Here is a 22,238-nt window from a genome sequence, read left to right on the forward strand (position 1 = left end):
CGCTTGATTAGCAATTAAAAAACAAAGGAGTTTTGAATATTGTATTGCAAAAAACTCTTCGGGATTTCATCAATCGATGTTTAAAGAATATCTACCTACCTTGGCAACATTCAAATTTTCAGTTTTTCACATAGTTCTTTTCTGTTTGGAATGATCCAAAAAACCTAAAAAAACTTTGTTCCATGCAAAAAAAAATAATTTTAGGAAAAAAACAAAAAAAAAAAACGTTTAAAAAATTTTTGACCCACTTTTGGTCCTGGCAACATGCAAATTTGTTAAAAGAGGTCCTTTTTGAGTAAGATTGTGCAAAAAATCCGAATCGGAATATTTTTCCTAGCGGATGCGCAGTGGCTTTCTGGAATATAAAACAAATGGAATTGGGTAATTTTGTCGCTTCTGGTAGTACTTAAAAAACATGGTTAATACTATAAAAGCTTTATTATTATAAGTCCCAGTTTATGAGATATTAAGAGGCAACAGTAGCGCGTCATCAATATAACTTCGGGAGACAGTAGCACACCTTTTTTCGAAAGTTTTGCAAAACTTTGTCAACAATGGGAATATTTGACATTATCTTAGATCAATAATTATTGTGACAATTTACTCATAGGCGCGCTAAATGGAAGTATTAGACAACAATTTTATTATTAGTAAATAAATATTTATAGAAATAAACCAAAATAAGTGAACATTTTATTAAAAGCGTAAGAAAATTTTAAATCTTAAGCTACTGATAACATTTCTAAAATAAAAATCCTCCTAAAACTTTATATACTGGCATTACAATTCGAAATATTTTTACGTAAAATATACTAACCTACAAAACACAATTAACTTTTTAATTAATAATCTATTTTTTCAAATAGTCCAACAACTTAGTTCCATTACACAAAAATATAATAAATTAATTATAAATAAACACTACTTCCCTATGAATCAACACTAACGAATTCATAAAATAATACACTACTGTACTGAACAGATATCGATACAGATAACAGAACAGATAAGAGAATCTTAGAAATCTGATGCAGGTTTGTCAAAATGACAGTGAATATTTCTCTATGTTGCCTAATCACTTATTAGTTATAATATGTTTGATTTCTTTTTAGAAATAAAAAATTGTAGTAGTTCCAATGTGCCACAAAATCCAAGCATGGGATAAAAAAGTTTTTTTGAAGAAAGTGTATTTTTTTGTTCTTCTTAATGGCGGTACAGGCTCGTATTTTTAATATTGTATTTAATTTATTGAGTAATTTACACTACTAACATATTTCTCAAATTCGGCTCTGTACTGCCATTCTTTACTATATTACGAATATGTGTGCCAAATATCTCGACAAAATATTCAAAATTAAAGCCGCAATCTCGGAACGCGTTTTCAGTTTTAATGACGCGCTATTGTAGCCTCTTAAGAAAATGGTTAAATTTTCAAATTTTGGATAAATGTTTTTATTTTAGTAAAATCCTTCCTGCATTGTGGAATCTCGAAGAACATATTGTCAAATACAAATTCTTCTAATTCTTTCCTAAAATATATAATCGAATATTATCGGATAATTAAGTTTGTATAATAAATATTGTTCTTACGCAATGTCCTCTAACTGTGCCTCCAACGGAGGATATCGTTTTCTGAGTATAATTCGAAAACAATATCCCATACAATAAACATCAGTTTTATATGTGTACGTATATTTTTCCATTTCATCCCATTCCGGAGGCGTCAGCGTTTTAGTAACACGTAACATACTTTCCCAGACCTTAAAAATATAATAAATATCATACTATATATTATATATAATAATGTATATACAGTGAGCACGTAAAGGTTGGAATAAATTCATTTTCTCGAGAATGAATAATTTTGGAAAAAAAACCCGAAACAGGTCAATTTTTATTTTTAAATTACGACTTTTTGGCATATACATCATGCTAGTGACGTCACCCATGTGGGCGTGATGACGTCATCGATGATTTTTTTTAAATGAGAATAGGGGTCGTGCGAGAGCTCATTTGAAAGGTTATTCAATTCTCTATTCAGTAATATAAACATTAACATAATTATTTATACAGGGTGTCAAAAAAATTTTTTTTGTATTAAATTTATTGATATAAAAAGAAGAATGTATGTAATTTGTTTAATTCAAAATACATTGTACTGCTCTCAGATAACTGAAAAAAATGTTTATTTGAAAAATAATCATTGCTCATTCAAACTGTCACGAGGCTGGTGAGTGGCGGCTTTAATATTGAATTTAAGCAAAAAAAACAATATTTATTTGCCAAATAAACATTTTTTACTGTTTTCTGATAGCAGTAAAATGTATTTTGAATTAAATAAATTACACACATTCTTCTTTTTGTCAATAAATTTAATTCAGAAAAAATTTTTTTTGGGCACCCTGTATAAATAATTATGTTAATGTTTATATTACTAAATAGAGAATTGAATTACCTTTCAAATGAGCTATCACACGACCCCTATTCTTATTTAAAAAAATCATCAATGATGTCATCACGCCCAGATGGGTGACGTCATTAGTATGATATAAATGCCAATAAGTCGCAATTTAAAAATAGAAATTGACCTGTTTTGGCATTTTTTTCCAAAATTGTCCATTTTCGAGAAAATGAATTTATTCCAACCTTTACGTGCTCACTGTATAATAATGTTTGAATAACGGCGATTTGGTCAGTTGAAAGAAAACTCTGTTTGTTTTAAGTCTCAATATTTCGTCACTGTTTGGTGACTTCTTGAGGAGAAAACTGCAAATGTATTAATATTAGACATGGACAAACGTTAAATATTTCGATACTTATAACTATAAGAGTAATAATTTAAATTTCTTTAACATTATCTTGAAAATTGGTTTAGGAAATAACAGATTTTATTTTGACTTATTTGGGAGTTATGGTAACTACAATATACTTTATTTTAATAGAATATTTTCTGATATTGTTAATTTTTAGTGAATAGGTCAAAGGAAAGGTAATAGTAGAAAACTAAGAAATGACATACAGTATGTTAAATTGATTTACGCGTTGAATAATTTTGGTTTTGAGAAGAACCATTATTTTGACGACGTTTCGGCAAGATCTCACTTGCCATTGTCAAGTCAGGTAGTTTCGCTTCTCGCTGCTGCTTGAAGTAGACTGAAGAAGTTGATAGCATCAAAATTTATGCTCCATAAATTTTTCAAAATTTATGCTCAAACATTTTTCGAAAGAATAACTAAATTAATTTTTATATCAGGATTATCCAAATACTCAGGTAACCAGGTAATCAGGTAACCAAATAATCTTCTTCTTGTTCTTCTTGTAGAGCCTATCCGTTTCGGATGTTGGCAACCATCATGGCAATCTGTACTTTGCACAATGTTGCTCTAAAAAGATGTGTGGTTGTTGTGTTGAACTACGTCCGTGCGTCGGTAAGCTGTATGAAAAAATGCTGCGGGGACGTATCGATGGCATGATTGAGAGGTCGGGAGGCTTGTCCCCGAGGCAGTTTGGTTTCTGTAAAGGGAGAAGCACGATTGATGCGATCGTGAGTGTATTCGACGCATTGCGTAATAGAGGGGATGAACACCGTTGGGCGGCCCTGTTGTTGTTCGATGTTAGGAATGCATTCAATACGCTGCAGTGGAACGAGGTAATGAAGGCAATGGAGAAGAGAGAGTGTCCTGGATACCTGATGAACGTGGTAGCGGAATATCTGTCTGAAAGAAGAATTATGGTGGAGAAAGGCACGATCGTGGATGTGACGGCAGGTGTTCCCCAGGGATCTGTCTTGGGCCCGACGCTATGGAATCTAGCATATGACGGGATTCTGAACTGTGAATATGGAGAGGGTACGTCTCCCTTCGCATTTGCAGACGATCTCGCTGTGCTGGTAGTGGCGCGGGACGAGCCAGATCTTAAATACCGGGTACGGAAAGCAGGCGGCGTCGTGAAGAAATGGATGACACAGCATGGACTGAAACTCGCGGCAGAGAAGACCGAGGCCATCATTCTGAAGGGGAAAAGGAACAGGCAAAGTGTGGAGCTACAATGTGCAGGAGCGTGTCTAACACCCAAGAAACACGTAAAGTACCTAGGAGTGACGATGCACCAGAATGGAAAATGGGGGGAGCACGTGCAGGTGGTGACCCGGAAGGCTGCAAACAGTGCGGCTGCGTTGGGGAGGGTGATGCCCAACATTGGAGGACCCAAATCCGAAAGGAGGAGGGCCTTGCACGGTGTTGTTCAGTCGATCGTCCTCTATGCAGCCCCAGTCTGGAGTGAGGCGGTAGGGATACGGGCCTACAGGGGGCTCATTACACGAGTGGACAGAACAAGTCTGCTGCGAGTGGCATGCGCCTACAGGACTGTGTCTGCCGCAGCCTTGTGGGCCATCACTGGATGTGTTCCGCTGCATGTGTTGGTAGTAGAAAGAAAAGAACTGTATGAGAGAAGAGACCTTGAGCTTACTATGGCCGAGAGAAGACAGGAAAGAGAAAGGTCAATTGAAAGATGGCAGCAAGAATGGAACAACATGGAGCATGTGGCACAGTGGACAAAGATGCTGCTTCCTAACTTAAAGGATTGGATGGACTGTGGTCACAGGCGACTGGACTATTTCCTGACGCAGGTGCTCACAGGACACGGGTGTTTTAGAGCCTACCTCTCTAGGTTTGGAAAGGCTGACACTGACGAATGTCTATACTGCAGACACCCGGACACTGTTACACATACCATGCTAGAGTGCAACAGATGGATAGTAGAAAGAAATAGAATGGAAAGAGAGACAGGTGTGAATTTTTTGACAGTGCGAGAAATGATTGAGAGAATGATTGAAAATAAAACTGGTTGGACTAGCATACACAACTATATCCGTGTAGTGATCAAGAAGAAAGAAGAGGAGGAAAAACAGCTGTACCAACGATAGGGGTGAAATATATGGCGAGTAGAAGGCAGAGGGAATAAGTTTTGACGAGAGGCGAATAAGTGAGATATATTGTATGAGACAGACTGTGGGAAAGAAGCTCAAAAAAAAAAAAACCCAATCTTGGGACCAAAAAAAGGGGGAACGGGGAAAATGAAGGGCCTCCTTGCTTACAGTCTGTGGATAAATGAAGGTAAAGTGCTTCGGAAGCGATGTCGACCTTGCAGCGGCCATTCCGTTTTCAGAGCGCTGGATGACAGAGGAGGGTCTGGTTTAGCAGGTAGGCATTCGGCGTAGCCTCGGCGACGAGAGAGTGTTTTAAAGCACCTCGGGAACTATCGCTGGTACTACGAAGAATGAATCCTGCACTAAGGTCAGTCAGGCGGCGTTCTGGACTGAGGTGTCTTTTGAAGATTCCAGACCCCCCTCTTTAAAGACGAAAAAAAAAAAAAAAAAAAAGATTTTTCAGCCAGGAAGTCCTTCGCATTCCTGGTCCTCGCTTCTCTTCCGCCTTTCCTTGCAATATTAGTTGAAGCAGTCCATATCTTTCACTGTTCCTCATGATGTGACTGAGGTATTCGATTTTGGCTGTTTTATTGTGATTAACAGCTCTTTTTCTTTGAATTCTCAGCAAAATACCCTGATTAGTAATGTGATCGGTATAAGATATCTTCAGTATTCGACGATAAAGCCACATTTCAAAAGCCTCAATTTTATTCCAGTTGGCGTCTGTAAGTGTCCACGACTCAACTCCGTACAACAGTATAGGAAAGATATAACATCGTAGTAACCTGATTTTTATGGGTATCGACAATTCATGGCATTTGAATAACTTAGCCATTTTCTGAAATCCAGATCTTGCTTTCTCTGCCCTGCATTTGATTTTTATGGAATGGTCCCAATTTTCATTGACGTTCGTACCAAAGTAGGTGTATATTTTTACTCTTTCTATTTGTTGACCGTTCACACTGATTCATCATCATCACTGATCATCATATATTTTGTTTTCTTAGTGATTAGTGAAAGTCCATATCTCTGACTGACTTCTGCAATTCTGTTCATTAACTCCTGGAGGACTTCCAACTAATCAGGTAATGTTAAGCGCTATATAACCGTATTAAATGTAATCTTTTAAATCCCTTGTTTTTTTTTCAATAAAAGGTTAAAGGGCCCCGGTTACATGATTCTCGCAGTAAAATTTAGACTTTAAACGTTCATATCCCGGTTATTTTTTATCCTACAAAAATAATGAAAAAAGTAATAGCTATTTGTATAACAAGGGAGGAAAGTGCTACTTTTCCTCCCGAGAATGAAGTTTACTGCCCGACGCGTAGCGGAGGGCAGTAATCATTCAAGGGAGGAAAAGGCACTTTACTCCCATGTTATACATATGGTTTTTCCACCTTCCTCAAATAACAAGTCAATTTTTCATTTTTACTTAATTTATTTATGTAACTAACCAACAAAATTTATTAGAACTAAAACTAACAAGTAGGTACAATATAACTGTCAACTGTCAGATATAAGTCAAATTATTAATGTAAACATTGTTAAATCAAAATAACAATTTACTGTTTTTTACCATTCTGCAAAATACAGAGTGTTTTATAAATAAACGTTAAAATGTATAGATACTTACGTAATAGAAATTAGATATTGTACAGGGCGTCAATAAGTTATATTTCATAAATGAAATGCCATGACGTCACTTTTACTTTTCCTCCCTAGGGAGGAAAAATATTTTCCTCCCTAGGGAGGAAAAGTACAACTTTTCTCCCAACAATCAGGTCCTGAAAAGTATACTTTCGGTAGAGGTAGGTGGAAAAATGTTTTTTTAACAGAAAACTAAAATTTGGTTGTATATCATTTTTGGAGCATAAATTTTGATGCTATCAACACTGGAGCTCATTTGATAGGTATTGACAGTGTATCTGAGTACTATTAGTACTGTTTATTAAGTGTGTGTTATAAAATGCATCGGTTTCCCGTTATTTTATTTTTAAACTTGAACTCTTAGATTTGAGTACTCGCCGAAAAATATATATATATATATATATATATATATATATATATATATATATATATATATATATATATACTCCGTCTAATATACTTACCGTTGCTCGTCATCCGCGTCATAGCCTGTGACGTCACATGATACCAACACGAAATATTTAGGCGGTAGGTGTGTTCTTTTTTAGAATCAATTTACCGAGTATCTTGGAATTACAGCCACTAGACATATTTTATTATATACGCGTAGAACTAATATTTGAAGATTTCTATTAATATTAACTTAAAGAAATACACTATAATATGTTTCATTTAATTTGTATAAATGGATTATAAAACGTTTTTATCTACTCCATCTCATATTATTTATATGATTTCAGTTTGCGAAAACTGTCATTATAGAGAGCAGTGCGTGAAGGATTTAAAGTGTGAGTGAAGTAACAATGTATTTTAAATGGGATTTACTTTTCGCACTGTTTTTGGCACACTTTCATATAATCAAATATCCTTAACTTTCGCGTTGTCATGGTGATCACGTGTGAGCAATAAATCACAACAAAAGTTTTCACAGTTTTGTGGTTTGAAAGAAGTTAGAATTTTTAAATGTCAAGGTTCTAAAAATTGTAGAATAGAAATGAATTCCAGTGACGAAAAGTTACAGTTTTTTTATTTGTTTATCGTAGATAAAATATTGTGTGACACTGTGCCGAAGTACATTTTGCGAACTTACGCGATGTATAGCACTCGCCCCGCTATCGCTCGTGCTCTAAACATTGCGTGCGTTCGCAAAAATCATACCTCACGAACTGTTTCATAAATAACTATTATGAAGCACATTTGTTCGGAACACACTGTAACTATATTCGAACGAAGATTACATTTTAGCATAAATTGGTAACATTTATTTGACAGTTGTGATATTGACACTTCAGATTTGTTTTTATTCTTTACTATAAGTATTTGTTTTATTATATTTATTGGTTTTATTATTTAGTTTAACGTAAGATTATAACTTAATTCTTGTTTTCTATTTCTAATGTTTTTATTTATTTAAATTGAATATTAATTTGTTTTGTTGTATAATCTACTTCACAATAATTATGTGATCTATTTGATTTCAAATAGATTCAGGATTTTTTTATACTTTGGCAACTATGTCAACTTAGATCTCTAACGTAGATAATGACGTGCAACGGTAAGTATATTAGACGAACTGTACCTCACTTTAAAATTAATATTGAAAGGTTTTTGAAATAAGAAATTTTTTTGATTTTTTATTGGCTTCAATTTTGGTAATAATAACTTTTTTGTCAAAAAATACTTTTTGAGTTATTGATGAAAAACCACGTTAAAACGTGCATTTTTCATGAAAAATTAAAATCTTTGATCTGTATTAACTCAAAAATTGTTGATTTATTTAAATAACTTCATATAACATTATCGATAAAAATTAATCCCTCTATAGATTTATAGATTTATTTTTAATAAAATAATTTTCAGCCTCGAAAAGGGGTGGCATCCACCTCCAGGGTAAAAGTTGGCACCATGTTACTTTGGTTTCTTGAGGTATCCTCTAACTACTCACCAATTTTCATGAAGACCGATGGAGGTTCAACGAAATCGGAGGTGAAAACAAACCTTCAGTGACTGCATTAAATCTCAGACTAGTAAGTAAAAAACTAAAAATTTTAATTAGGTACATATTTTTATATTTTTTTATTGTCAACAGATGTCTTGAAAAATAATTATACATACATAATCGATTGCCTCCTTTACCGTTAGGTGTCGAGGGAAAAAACGACATCAGACTGAGGTCAGTCAACTGCTAAACATCACTTGAAATGGTTGGGTGACACCCATTACCATGCACAAAATTTTATATGTTGTATCGTTTAAGTGGTTGTTTTTTAATGTTTTACAATTATTAATGATTTAATCAATTTTTCATCATCCGGAGTTTTCATTTTCCATCACAGCAGACAAAATTTCAAAATATGATGCACACACACAACTCCAAGTAGTGGTACTTTTTTTATACTTTGACCATTAGCTCTGAAGATGACATTTTTGTCAAAAGCGCTTAGCTAAGGAAATTAAATATATTTACACATTGTAATATACTTTTCTTCACTTCCTTCATTCATTCAAGTGTGTACAAAATTTATCAGTTTTTCAACCAAAATTTAAGGAATACAGATATTTAGGATATCTAGCATAATATCAGAAGAAGGAACTACAAAAAGAGACATACAGCATAGGATAAAGCAAGGAATGAAAGCAACTCGTATTTTAAATGGTCTACTATAGTCTAACAAGGTGAAGATGAACACAAAATTAACAATCTACAGAACAATTGTGGAACCTATTATAACTTATGGAGCAGAGTGTTGGAAACTCACAGGAAAGAAAAGAAAAAATATAGAAGTAGCGGAAATGGAGTACTTACGTAGAGCATTTAGATTAGAACACGTACCAAATGAGGAAATAAGACGACGGACAAAGCGTGTATATTCGACGGTTGACCACATAGAAACAAAGAAAATGCTATGGTAAGGTCACGTTATGAGAATGTCAGAGGAAAGATGGCCAAAAATGGCATTCAATTACACACCCATAAATAGAAGAAGAAGAGGAAGGCCTACAGAAACATGGAAGAAAGGCATAGAACAGTCTATGGCAGATAGAGCTATAGAAGGAAACGAGTGGGTGGGTAGAAAACGATGGCGAGCGAAATGTGGGATTCGGAGGAGACCGTAGGGACCCCACTGCTTATGTATAGGGTGTCCCAAAAGTAGCGGAACAGTCGAATATTTCGCGAAATGAACATCGGATCGAAAAAGTGAGAAATACGTGTTTATTAATTTTCAAAAATCTATCGAATGACACCAAACACGACCCTTCACTCTACCCCCTGGAGGTGGGGTGGAGGGTAACTTTAAAATCTTAATTGGATTTTTATTGCAGATTTGGATTCCTTACGTAAAAGCGTGTAAAAGTAAGCAACCTATATTCTAGACATTTTTTCGACTTGTGGATAGATGGCGCTATAATCGAAAAAAAAAACGATTTACCGTGATTCCATAGGTAAATTATAGAAACGGTCTAATATCTCGAGAAATACACTTCCAAATAAAAAACTAAAAACACGTTTAATATTTTTCAAAAACCTATCGGATGACAGCAAACACGACCCCCCCCCCCCACTCCACACCCTGGAGATGGGGTGGGGGTAACTCTAAAATCTTAAGTAGAGACCCCCGTTTTTTATTGGAGTTTTGGATTACTCATTAAAGAATAAGTAACATTTATACGAAAAATGTTTATAATTGTTGATAGACGCTAATAAATCGTATTTTTTAGATTATAGAGCCATCTATCAACAATTCTAAAAATGTTTCGGCTAAATGTTACTTACTCTTTCATGAGGAATCAAAGCAATAAAAAATTAGGGTTCCTATTTAAGATTTTAAAGTTACCCCACACCCCACCTCCAGGGAGGGAAATGGAGAGTCATGTTTGATGTTATTCGATAGGTTTTTGAAAAATATTAAACAGTTATTTTTTGGTTTTTCATTTGGAAGTGTATTTCTCGAGATATTAGACCGTTTCTATAATTTACCTAGGGTATCACGATAAATCGTTTTATTCCGATTATGGCACCATCTATGAACAATTCGAAAAAATGTCTCGAATACAAGGTACTTACTTTTAGGCAAGGAATCCAAATATGCAATAAAAGCTGGGGTTTCCATTTAAGATTTTAAAATTACCCCCCACCCACCTCCTGAGGGTAGAGTGGGGGTTCGTATTTGGTGACACTCGATAGATTTTTGAAAACTATTAAACACGTTTTTTCCAATTTTTCGATCCGATGTTTTTTTAATGGCATGGACTATATATCAATCAGACAGTCACAACATGACTAATATATTAAGAAGAATATACATTTAAAGACCGTAAAGTCCATAAAATATCAATAACGAAGAAAAGTTAGTTCAGTTGAGATGTAATTTAAGTACTGAAATGAAAAAGATGATACTAAGCTGAGGTAAGCTAATTAAAGCTTCCTTTCAACATCATAGGTGTGTTCAAAAACGATCTACAAAAATTTAACAACAATAACAATAAGATAAGAATAATAAACACGACGGTGAGGTCCTCAAAGTTCCATAGCAAGTTTTTTCTTTGTTGTTGTCTTCCGAGGCTCCCTACTCAATTCGAAAGCTGCCTTGCTATGGACTGTCCAAGTTGTTCACCACATTTTCTCTATATACATATACATACATACACATATACACACATAATATGTATACTTTTAATACTTGATACTACAAAACTATTTTGGTACTTGACAGAAACATCACCAATGCATTATAAATACTCTCTTGTCCATTAGCTAAAATACTAAGGATATTAAACGGAGCCGGTGTCTTATGTTTATGTAGCTGTTGGTTCTATTCGGTATTTTCTTTTGTATACTACAGTACCTAGAACGGTTGGCATAAGTATGATGTGACCAACATACATTCCAAATTATTTCATTTTAATATATGAGACTGCATCACAAAAACTTACAGGATGTTTATTAGGCAAACCATTTTTACACTTTTTTTCGCCAGCATATCAACATGCTTATTTTGTTCAAGACCGATATGTGCTTTAACCCATACAAAATGAATCGTTTTATTAACTTTTTGTAGTTCCAAAAAGCATTTTTTGATTGCATATATGATATGATTGGAGGAGTAACTTGGGTACTTAGTCAAAACCAAGGAATTTAAAACAGACAGGGATTCGATGTTCGGTTCGCGAAATATTCGACCGTTCCTCTACTTTTGGGACACCCTGTATAATCGGTTATAATTAAAAAAACCAAAAAAATATACCTACCGGTGACTGGTATTCTCCATTGGAATTTCCCACATAAACAGCTCTGTCAAATCCTCCTATTTTATATTCATTCTTGTTGTTGTAAAGAAAATGTGACAATCGTAAATCTCTATGTAAAATTTTTTTAGAATGAACATACTCCATACCTGTTGCTAGGTCGATGAAAATTTTTTTCACGTTTTCTATACTTAAATCAACTTCCTAGAAATAACAAAGAATAATTAAAACCTAGCGAAGATGGTAGTAACCATCAATAATCGGAGTAACCTAGTTGAGTCCCAAAATTTATAATCCGTGTTTATGATGGCCGAGTTGAGTCCTGAAGATGGGTAAATTGAGTCCCCTGCCTATGGTTAGGCCTAGGGCTTAGTCGGGGTCCGTAATGGTTTCTAGGTTTATAAAAACGATAGTTAATTTTGTAAAGTATAATTTTATTAGAAAAATGTACGCCTAAAATATTTACAGTAAAACATAATATTAGGTACCTACAATAATTATTAAAAGTTAAATCATTTATTTAACTGTTTTAAATCTTTCACCTACAATTTTGAAAAAATCAAATTTTGATATTAATCCAGTATTTAATTTTAAAATTTGTTCATTTTCAATTATTTTTATTTAAGGGTTTGTGCAAAAGAATTTTTTTACTCCTTTTTGTACGTACCTATCTAATTTTAACATAGGTACGTTTCACTTTGAATGTCTATTAAAACTCTTAAAAAATAAAAAAATATGAAAAGGGGCAAAATAAAGCGACGGGTTAAACCTCAAATGAAAGCATTCATCGTCCGCTACAAACTCCTCTACATCTCCCATATTTCTGGAGGAACTTGTCTGATTTTGTATTGATAACAAATCTTCAACAAAACAATACCCTACATCTTCTGGCAAAATAATAATTCAGAAGGAGAATATCATGGTTTAAAAACCTGAGGAAATGGTTATCAACAACAGCAATTAACCTATTTGAAGCATCAGTTCACCAAAAGAAGAAGAAGACATCTTCTGGGTCGAGAAATGGCATTCCAAAGCAGTATGTCAAATATTTTCCTACGTCATTGTCTTTGTCCTTGCCTAGTGCCTGAATTTTGGGCCACCTAAAAAAAAATCATTAAAATTGCAACACTGGGAAATCAGTAAAAAACACCGGAAATCAAAAAGCACACATACACATCATCATCATAAAAAAAGATTTAAATATCAAAGGTGACTACTTACCAGGACTGTCCCAAATGTAATCGGCAGCCCTTCAATAAAACCTTATTCCAAACCTCAGTGACTGCTAAATTGTTTCGTCAAAATCTGTAAATATTGTTATTAATGCCAGTTTTTTATTGCATTTAGCAGTTTTTTCAGTAAGGTATTTAAGTGCCAATGTATATGTACGTTATTGTTTATTTGGCAATACGAAGAAAACCAGAGGTATATTATAATGATCTTCTTTAGACCATGGCTAGAGAAGCCAAGCGGGTCAAGGCGATCGACCGATGGATCTATTAGATGGATTTTCGAACCCTGGACCGATAAACAGAAAAATTATAAGGCTAACGCAGTAGACTAAAATTCTAAATATGAATCTACGGCTTAAACTGGAATACGCTGGTATCTAATCAGCCTAGGGTAAAATTGCAATTTTGACAATGTTTCCCCACTTAAAATTTTTTGGCTCCATTTTTTGTCTGTAAAACAGTTTGATCTAAAACTCCCCAGAAAACTTCTTTGCACTCTATATTTTAATATAAACGTGATTAAAAAGCTAATTGTCACTAACTTTTGCGATTTAACTTTGCAATTCACGAATCTTCACCTTTTATTTTAAAAAATGCATAACTTTTATAACAATAAGACTGAAAGCTTACAACAAAATCCGAACAGAGTTGTAGCGAGTTAAAAAACAAAAAGCGTGATTTATTTTTTTTATTTTTTAGAGTAAAATTGCGTTTTTGACGATGTTCCCCCACTTATAATTCAAAATAAAAATCTCATTTTCGTTTGCATCAAAAACATAAAATATCACCAAAATTAGCCATTCACCACATGCGCATCGTGGTCAATACCATGTCATTTTGGGGGTGCCTGCCGCTCGCCTAATCTTCTTCTTCTTCATGTGCCGTGCTCGATTATCGAACGTTGGCTATCAAATTGGCTATAGTAATTTTGTTAACGGCAGCTCGGAAAAGGGATGCAGAGGATCTGTTATACCATTCTCTCAGGTTTTTAAGCCATGACGTTCTTCTTCGACCTGGCCCTCTTCTTCCGTCTACCTTGCCTTGTATTATTAAATGGAGTATATTATATCTCTCTGGGTGTCGCATAACATGGCCAAAATATTCAAGTTTTCGATTTTTAACTGTTCTGACGACTTCTGTGACTTTTCCCATCCGGTGCAAAACAACTTCGTTACGAACTCTATCCACCCAACTTATTCGAAGGATTCTTCGGTATACCCAAATTTCAAAGGCTTCCAATTTCTTGAGAAGAGTATCTGTTAAAGTCCAAATATACCTTTATAAATAAAAAAACTCTAACATCGAAGTAAAACAACTTCTATGTAATAGGCATAATATAATAAAATCCTAAAAAATCCCAATGGATTGTATAAAATGTGTTCAGAACGTTTTCGGACCTATCAGTCCATCATCAGTAAACCTAAAATAGAATAAGTAATCCCACTATTAAAATTGAAAAGATGGTTGAAAACCAAACAATGGTTGTAATTATAGTTCAATCTACATTCTAAGGTGCTGAAATTGAGAAGGCTTAACGCCGATGTTAGAAGATAACCTCTGGGAACATGGTGAAATCCTAAGCGAAAACTGTAACAACCATCTTGGGCTTGGGCCACGAATGTCTGCCAAGTGTCAAAAGTTCATAAGGAAATACTTGAAGTGACAGTGACGGTAAAGGACTAAGGTAACTAGTCGATTTTTAAAAATTATAACAAAATGGTTATGAAGTTATGATCAAAACAATGATATGATAATTGTTTTTATTATCTGAAAAAGCCTATCATTTAAATCTATTGTAATTAGAAAGAAAGAGACAAATTTTGTTTTACAAAAATTTTAGAATTTAAAATTCTTAATTATCTGTTGACTACTTACAAATTGACTATAAAATTACACTGATCAAATTAGTTAAAAAAGAAGAAAGGTGAACAAATTGGCAATAATGATAAATAATGAGGATCAATGAGATGGTAATGAGGGGAAAGAAATTAAGTTAAAATTTTGAATTGGTATACTATTATAGAGAAAAAAATAATATGGAAAACAACCTCATGTGGACATTGTGTTTTTGGCTGTATAAGTTGAGGAGCAGATTTATGTATACGTGAATAGAAACTTGTTGAAATAGAGTAAATTAGAGTGATGATATAGTCAATCTTATAGTAAGAAATGTATATGATTGAAAAGATTATAATGATTATAAAAATTTAAAGAAAATTTTTGTGACAGTGTGGTGGGTATGTAAAATTAAAGTTAAAGATTGCAATATTAGAGGTGAGCCCAGTTGATACAAGAATGAAATTAAATTAATGTTGAAACAGGGGTAAAGAATCAAATAAAAATGAATAAAACAAAATTAAGAGAAAAAGATATTAATATAATTTTACTGCATTAATGACGTTTAAATGTTAGAACTAAAACGGAATGATGAAATGCAAAGAGAGAATAAGAGAAATATTCAAAAATAATCAAAGACAAAAAGTATAAACGACTGTAATATAAAGTCAAAAGACAAGTGTAATAAGGGAAAGGGATGCAGTCAAAGAAAATGGGGATGTGAGGGTTGAACTGAACGAAGTAGATAATGGGATGAAAGAAAAGTGAGAAAATGGTATGGAGAATTAATTGGGTTTTGATTAATAGGGGTTCATGTGGTTATTAATGATTAGTGTGTGTAAAGGAAATTGGAACAGTGAAGGAGAGAAGAAAATAGTTGAAAATGTGAATAAGTTACAGAGGAGATAAGAAGAGAACAGTTGTGTGACAAAGTAATAGGAATTATGAGAATAATTGACGGTGAATGGGGACAAAATTACGGTTAAGGGATATTTGTATATTGACAAAGTTGGGACTTTTCTTCAGGTCTTTGACAATTTCCATATCCTCATATAAGTCTAACCGTAGTGTATTTTTTTGTTGAATATTGTGTATCAACTGGACACCTTCGGAGATCTTAAGTCCATGTTTATTGACTTTTAAATGGTGTGAAAAGTGAAAAGGCTAAAGTGGTATCTCTCTTCCTGTATTCAGCAGATCGGATGGAAAGAGATCTGTAAGTTCTACCAGTATAGGTAGCATCACAGTCTGAACGAGAGAGTTGGGTCTTTGGTGTTTGATAAGCTTTTGTTGAGGGTGTTATTGATTTTAAATATTGACTTCTATTCACATATACATAAATCTGCTCCTCAACTTATACAACCAACAACACAATGTCCACATGAGGTTATTTTCCTTATTATTTTTTCTCTATAATAGTATATCAATTCTTGAAACTTAATTTCTTTTCCCTCATTACCATCTGATTGATCCTCATTTTATCATTATTGCCAATTTGTTCACCTTTCTTCTTTTTTAAATAATTTGATCAGTGTAATTTTATAGTCAATTTGTATTCAACAGATAATTAAGAATTTTAAATTCTAAAATTTTTGTAAAACAAAATTTGTCTCTTTAGAATAGAATAGAATAGAAATATGCTTTATTGTCACTGAAAATTTTTAAAATTTTATGGACAAAGCTTACATACAGTCAAAAAAAACATAATATAAATAACAAATAACAACTACAATTTACTAAAATTAGATAAATCGTCTTTCTACTTTCTTTCTAATAACAATATATTTTAAACGATAGACTTTTTCAGATATTAAAAAAATTTCTATCATATCATTATTTTGATTATAACCATTTTTTTATAATTTTTAAAAATCGACTACCTTAGTCCTGTACCGTCACTGTCACTTCAAGTATTTCCTTATGAACTTTTGACACTTGGCAGACATTCGTGGCCTAAGATGGTAGAATATGATTTAGAAGAAGAAAAAATTGTAGGCAAGTTTGGCTCATATTAAAAATTAATTGAAACTTTTTAAATGAGGAGTAAGCAACGCTTAAAAACATGTTTGGCTCTACAATTTTTGCCTTTCTAACCGATTAGAGACAAAATAAAACAATAAGAGAAAAAATAAAACTACGTAGGTAAAGCAAACGTTAAATTTATTATACTGTTTATAAATTGTATAAGTATTTAGTCATTCTCGTCATCTGTGGCTTCCATTTTCTCTCAATTGTTCAATAACTAATCGCCTTAGAGTTTTCTAAAAATTATGAAGTATTGGTGGGATATACTTTAATAAAGATAACAAATACTTCTTCTTCTCCTTAGTAATCGGTCGACCTCGAGGATAGAGAAGTTCCAGTTTCAAAGGAAAATCTCGTGATGGGCGACCTCGATTTTCTTTCCGTTTTCCATGTCAATTACATCAAAATCTTATATGTCTGAAAGGTTTTTTTTTTGTAAAATAGCTTCTTCGTTCTTCTTTTCGTACTGTAACCAACGTATTTCAAGCCATTTAACTTTTTGCTTGTTTTCTGAAATTTTACTGTTTGTTATTTCAGTTTCCAAAGTTTTTGAACTATAGAAGAGTTCGCTCGTCATACGGTGAACGTGAAATTTTGGTGTCTTCTTCTTTGCCATGGCTATGACATGTTCCCACTTTTCAGGGACAAAAATGTCTTCCTAGTGACGCTTAGACATTTCAATTATTCCAAAATCCATGTCACAACTATCAAACCTATCAGGAATGAAAAAAAAATGATTGATAATTTCAAGACTTGGGTGGGTCTGCAAAGCATGAGACCGAAGAGCAGCTGTTTTAATATTACGATTTTGTCCGCTGCAGCTATCGCTGAAGAGCGTGAAAACTTTTGAGATTGGTGGAAGGACATGTTTGATGTATTTAATAAGACATGACGAAACCTCCTGAGCTCTTTGAGACGCAACATATTCAAACCAAACGTACATGTGCCCAATGTTAGTTACCTCGTTGTGGACGCCCAAATTGTAGGTCCACAACTGTCGCTTGTAATACACTTCCCCGGTAGATAAAACAGGAGTTGGAAGGGTTTTTTGCAAATCAAAAAGAGCAACTTGCTCAACCCCTCGAGATATTCTTGCTTCTTTTATGACTTCTTTCTTCTTCTTATTAACTGCTTCAACTCTTCTTCAGTGGAGCTCATGTGCGACTTTTATTGTTTGTTGCTCATTAGCGTCTTTGATAACTTTGATTTTAACTTGAAATTCATCATATACAGAACACGTGTCTTTATGAGGGGGTGTAATGAGAGGTGACTAAACTTTGAGCTGAAAATATCTCGGAATTTAAAGCTGGACACAGGCTGTACATTCTTACAAGTGCATTCGGTTCTATACTGCTCAGACATTGCAGCCTTAGCTAGCCATGGAGCTAAATAACGAAGTTGTGAATCGCGACGGCAATAATGGCTTTCATATGTTGGAAATTTGGCTATAAATTCACAAACAAATGCTTCAATATCTGGTTTCGTTTTATTTGCTGGAGGATGCTTTCCACTTTTGCACTGTTGTGGTGTGCCAGACTCCTGTTTTCTTTTCAAAGCGTTTGTGATAGACCCGTCGCAAATGTCGAAAGTCTCTTGAAAAAACTTAACATACAACTTGGTCTTGGTCCATACCATTTGCATCACTTAGTCTATAGACTCTAGTCTTTGTCCTACGAGATTGTTCTGTTTTGGTGTACTTCCTACTGACATCTTTGACTTCAACTTATAGTAACTTTTAAAAATGTCTTTCCTTCTTTCAAGTTCTATTACACTTAAACATTTTAACTTACATACGCATGAATTTACAGAGCAGGTCCTTTCAGGACTATTTTACCTGTTGCTGATACATACTCTAGTTGTCTTTAGTGTTCCTGATTACTTTCTTTTGTTCCTCTGGCCTCCGTTTTCGATTTCTTTTAGGTATGTCTTCTATGTTTCTCCAAGTTTGTCACTTTCTCCAAGTAGATTATCATTTTTTTCATTTTCGTCACCTGTAATGAGCAAATTGTTAGTACTTATTGTAATCTATTATTACCATAGAACAATGTCTTAACAACTACAATTTTTCAAACCCTTTAAGAACTTAAGAAGCAAATTTGCCTAAGCCACAAAAATATTTAACTCCGTAACACACTTTATGCTGAACATATTTTTACCAAACAATCTAAAAATATGGCAAGTAGGTACATACCTGACGAATCCAAATCTTCATTAATTTGTGGGTCCATAATCATAATCAGTTTCACCGTTCTCCGAGAAAACGTCGAGCTCGTCTTCACCCTCTGACAGATGGACCGCCATTTTGAAGTGGCTTAGCGAACGGCTCCACGGGCGAGAAATTGACGCTAGCAGTAGCAGCAATATGAACTTAAGGTTCCGCGGAACGGAATAGGAATAGCCGAACTGTACCGACTACAGGACTTGTGCGTAGTCGGTTCAGTTCGGCTATTCCCATTCCGTTTCGCGGAACCTTAAGTTCATTTTACTGCTACTGCTAGCGTCAATTTCTCGCCCGTGGAGCCGTAGCCTTATAGGCAAGTGTGGCTCACACTTAGAATATAAAATAACTTATATTTTTCTTTATTTTATATTCTAAGGGCTCACATCACTAGTTAGTTGTACCTACCTAACTGCCTAACCTTCAACTAGATGGCAGCAGTTCAAAATTTTATTATTATTGTTGTACACACATTTTACACACATGGAATTAGTAATTTTCTTTTAATTTATGCTGAAACTATCAAATATAAAATTTTGTTGCTTAGGCAACTCTGGCATTGAACCACACATATAGGAAAGGGGTGGGAAAAAGAAATGCAGAAATCAATTCAAAAGTCCATGAAAACAAAATAGAAATTAGCATACATACCTTATCCTCTAAGCCCCTTGCCAAATCATGCAAGTTCATATATTCTAAAAATATTTTTTTCACATTATCTTTTTTAGTACTTGCGATATAGCCCAATAACTCGATTACGTTGGCATGCTTAAGTTGAGCCAACACGGCCGCTTCATTTTGTATATATCGATTATTATACCGATTAAACTTCATAAGTGCTTCTCGTTTAACATTATTTATAGAAAGTATTCCTTTCAATAGTCCAGATGCTCCGTCAAAAAAGGCTAAAATAATTTTTTACATGTAAGTCTATTAATATTTTATTAAATTCTCTTATATTAGACTGGGGATATGAGATGTTAGTCGATGGTTGAAAAACATCAATGTTGAACGGTCGATGGTCGACGATTTGCCATCGATATTTATGTATTCGTTAACATCGATGTTAAAGGAAAACATCGAATCAGTAATCTTGAGTTTTAGTAAGTACAATAGAACTATTATAAAATTTCATAAAAGTTACTACGTAAGAAATATTAAAATTTAAATAATTTTATTATGGTTGCAACAGCTTGACCTAATATATGTACTACATTGTTAAAAGATTGTATTTACTATCTGAAATCATTGGAAAACGTTTTAGGGTATAAATGTTTTATAATATTATTCAAAATAGATCAGTGGTTAAAACATATTGTTTAGATTATTTCTATAGTAAAGTATACAGGGCATTTCAAAAATAAAAATGTAATGACGTATATAGAGGACTCTATATAAGCCCTCTGTATACGTCATTGATCTGAGATTAGCATACCGACATTTAGGATGGCCCTAATTTGCATATTATGACGCATCTAAAAATGGTCTCAGAATCGTCTTTAAAGTTCGTGATTAGTTACTAAAATTGAACTTAGCTACTGAGTCATTATATTTCTTTTTGCCTTATCCCTATGCGGAGTCGGCTTCCCTAATTGCATTTCTCCACACAATTCTATCTTGGGTCATATCAATGTTAATCCCCTTTACCAACATGTCCCTCCTTATCGTCTCCCCCCAGGTCTTCTTTGGTCTTACTCTCCTACTCCTTCCAGGAATCTGCACTTCAACTATTCTTCAGCACGTTGACCATGACCAAATCATCTTAACCTATGCTCTCTCATATTGGCATCAATTGGTGCCACACCTAGACTTTCCCTATTATACTCATTTCTAATTTTATCCTTTTTTGTCACTCCACTCATCCATCTAAGCATTCTCATTTCTGCCACATGCATTTGTTGTTCCTCTTTTTTTTTTTCACTGCCCAACGTTCAGTTCCGTACATCATAGCCGGTCTTATGGCTGTTTTGTAGAATTTTCCTTTCAGCTTCATTGAAATTTTTCTGTCACACAACACACCACTCGCTTCTTTCCACTTCATCCATCCAGCCCTAATTCTACTGCATGCATCTCCATCTATTTCTCAATTACTCTGTAATACCGATCCTAGGTACTTAAAAATATTACTTTTCACAATCATTTCACCATCCAAAGATACCATTTTATTTGTAGTAACTCCATCTTTAAACGAACATTCCAGATACTCTATTTTTTCCTACTAAGTTTTAAACCTTTTTCCTCCAGAGCTTGTCTCCACTGTTCCAGTTTTTGTTCTAAGTATTTTTGACTATTACCTTTTAACATTACTTCATCAGCATAGATTAAGTACCATGGAATGGTACCCTGTAGTTTCGCTGATATCTTTTCCAAAACTAATGAGAATAGATAAGGACTAAGCACCGAGCCTTGGTGCAATCCTATTTTCACATGAAATTTATCAGTCTCTCCCACACCTGTCCTAACACTAGTCGTTATTCCCTCATACATATCTCTCACAATATTTGCATATTCGCCAGGGACTCCTTTCTTATTGAGTACCCACCACAAAATCTCTCGAGGAACTCTATCATATGCTTCCTCAAGATCAATGAATACCATATGAGCGTTGGTTTCCTTGTTCCTATATTTTTCCATCAGTTGCCTTATAATGAAAATTGCATCTGTTGTTGATCTGCCCTGCATAAGCCAAATTAATTATCGGATATTTCGGTTTCTTCACGTATCCGTCTATCAATAATTACTCTCTCCCATATTTTCATGGTGTGGCTAAGTAGTTTTATAGCCCTGTAGTTTGTACATTGTTGTATGTCTCCCTTGTTTTTGTAAACAGGTACTAATATACTGTTTCTCCTTTCGTCTGGCATTTGTCCAACTTCCATAATTCTATTAAAAAGACCTGCTGGTCAACTTGTTCCTGTCCGTCCCAATGCTCCCCATACTTCCCCAGGAATATCATCTGGTCCGAATGCTTTTCCTTTCTTTATTTTTTGAAGCGCTTGAGCCACTTCCTCGTTTGTTATTTTGGTGACCATTGCTGTTACTGTCTCCGTTAACTCCATAGGCTCTCTGTCAAATTCTTCATTTAATAAACTGTCGAAGTACTTTC

The 22,238-nt window shown here is 34.0% G+C and overlaps 1 protein-coding gene across 2 annotated transcripts in view; it reads right to left on the reverse strand.

Annotated features, from left to right (window-relative positions):
• Positions 1-419: 419 nt before the first annotated feature.
• The window catches only part of LOC114329264 (uncharacterized), a 138,876-nt gene continuing 117,057 nt past the window's right edge, over positions 420-22,238 (reverse strand). For both annotated transcript variants that reach the window (XM_028278302.2, XM_050659540.1), the window contains 4 exons: positions 19,784-20,037; positions 11,825-12,025; positions 1,591-1,760; positions 420-1,529 (listed from right to left, as the gene is read on the reverse strand). In XM_028278302.2, coding sequence (XP_028134103.2) covers positions 1,424-1,529; positions 1,591-1,760; positions 11,825-12,025; positions 19,784-20,037 — 731 coding nt within the window. In that variant the 3' untranslated portion in view covers positions 420-1,423. The remainder of the gene's footprint in view (positions 1,530-1,590; positions 1,761-11,824; positions 12,026-19,783; positions 20,038-22,238) is intronic.

The sequence above is a fragment of the Diabrotica virgifera genome, chromosome 1 (genome assembly GCF_917563875.1).
Source record: "Diabrotica virgifera virgifera chromosome 1, PGI_DIABVI_V3a".
In the NCBI taxonomy this organism is placed as follows: domain Eukaryota; kingdom Metazoa; phylum Arthropoda; class Insecta; order Coleoptera; family Chrysomelidae; genus Diabrotica; species Diabrotica virgifera.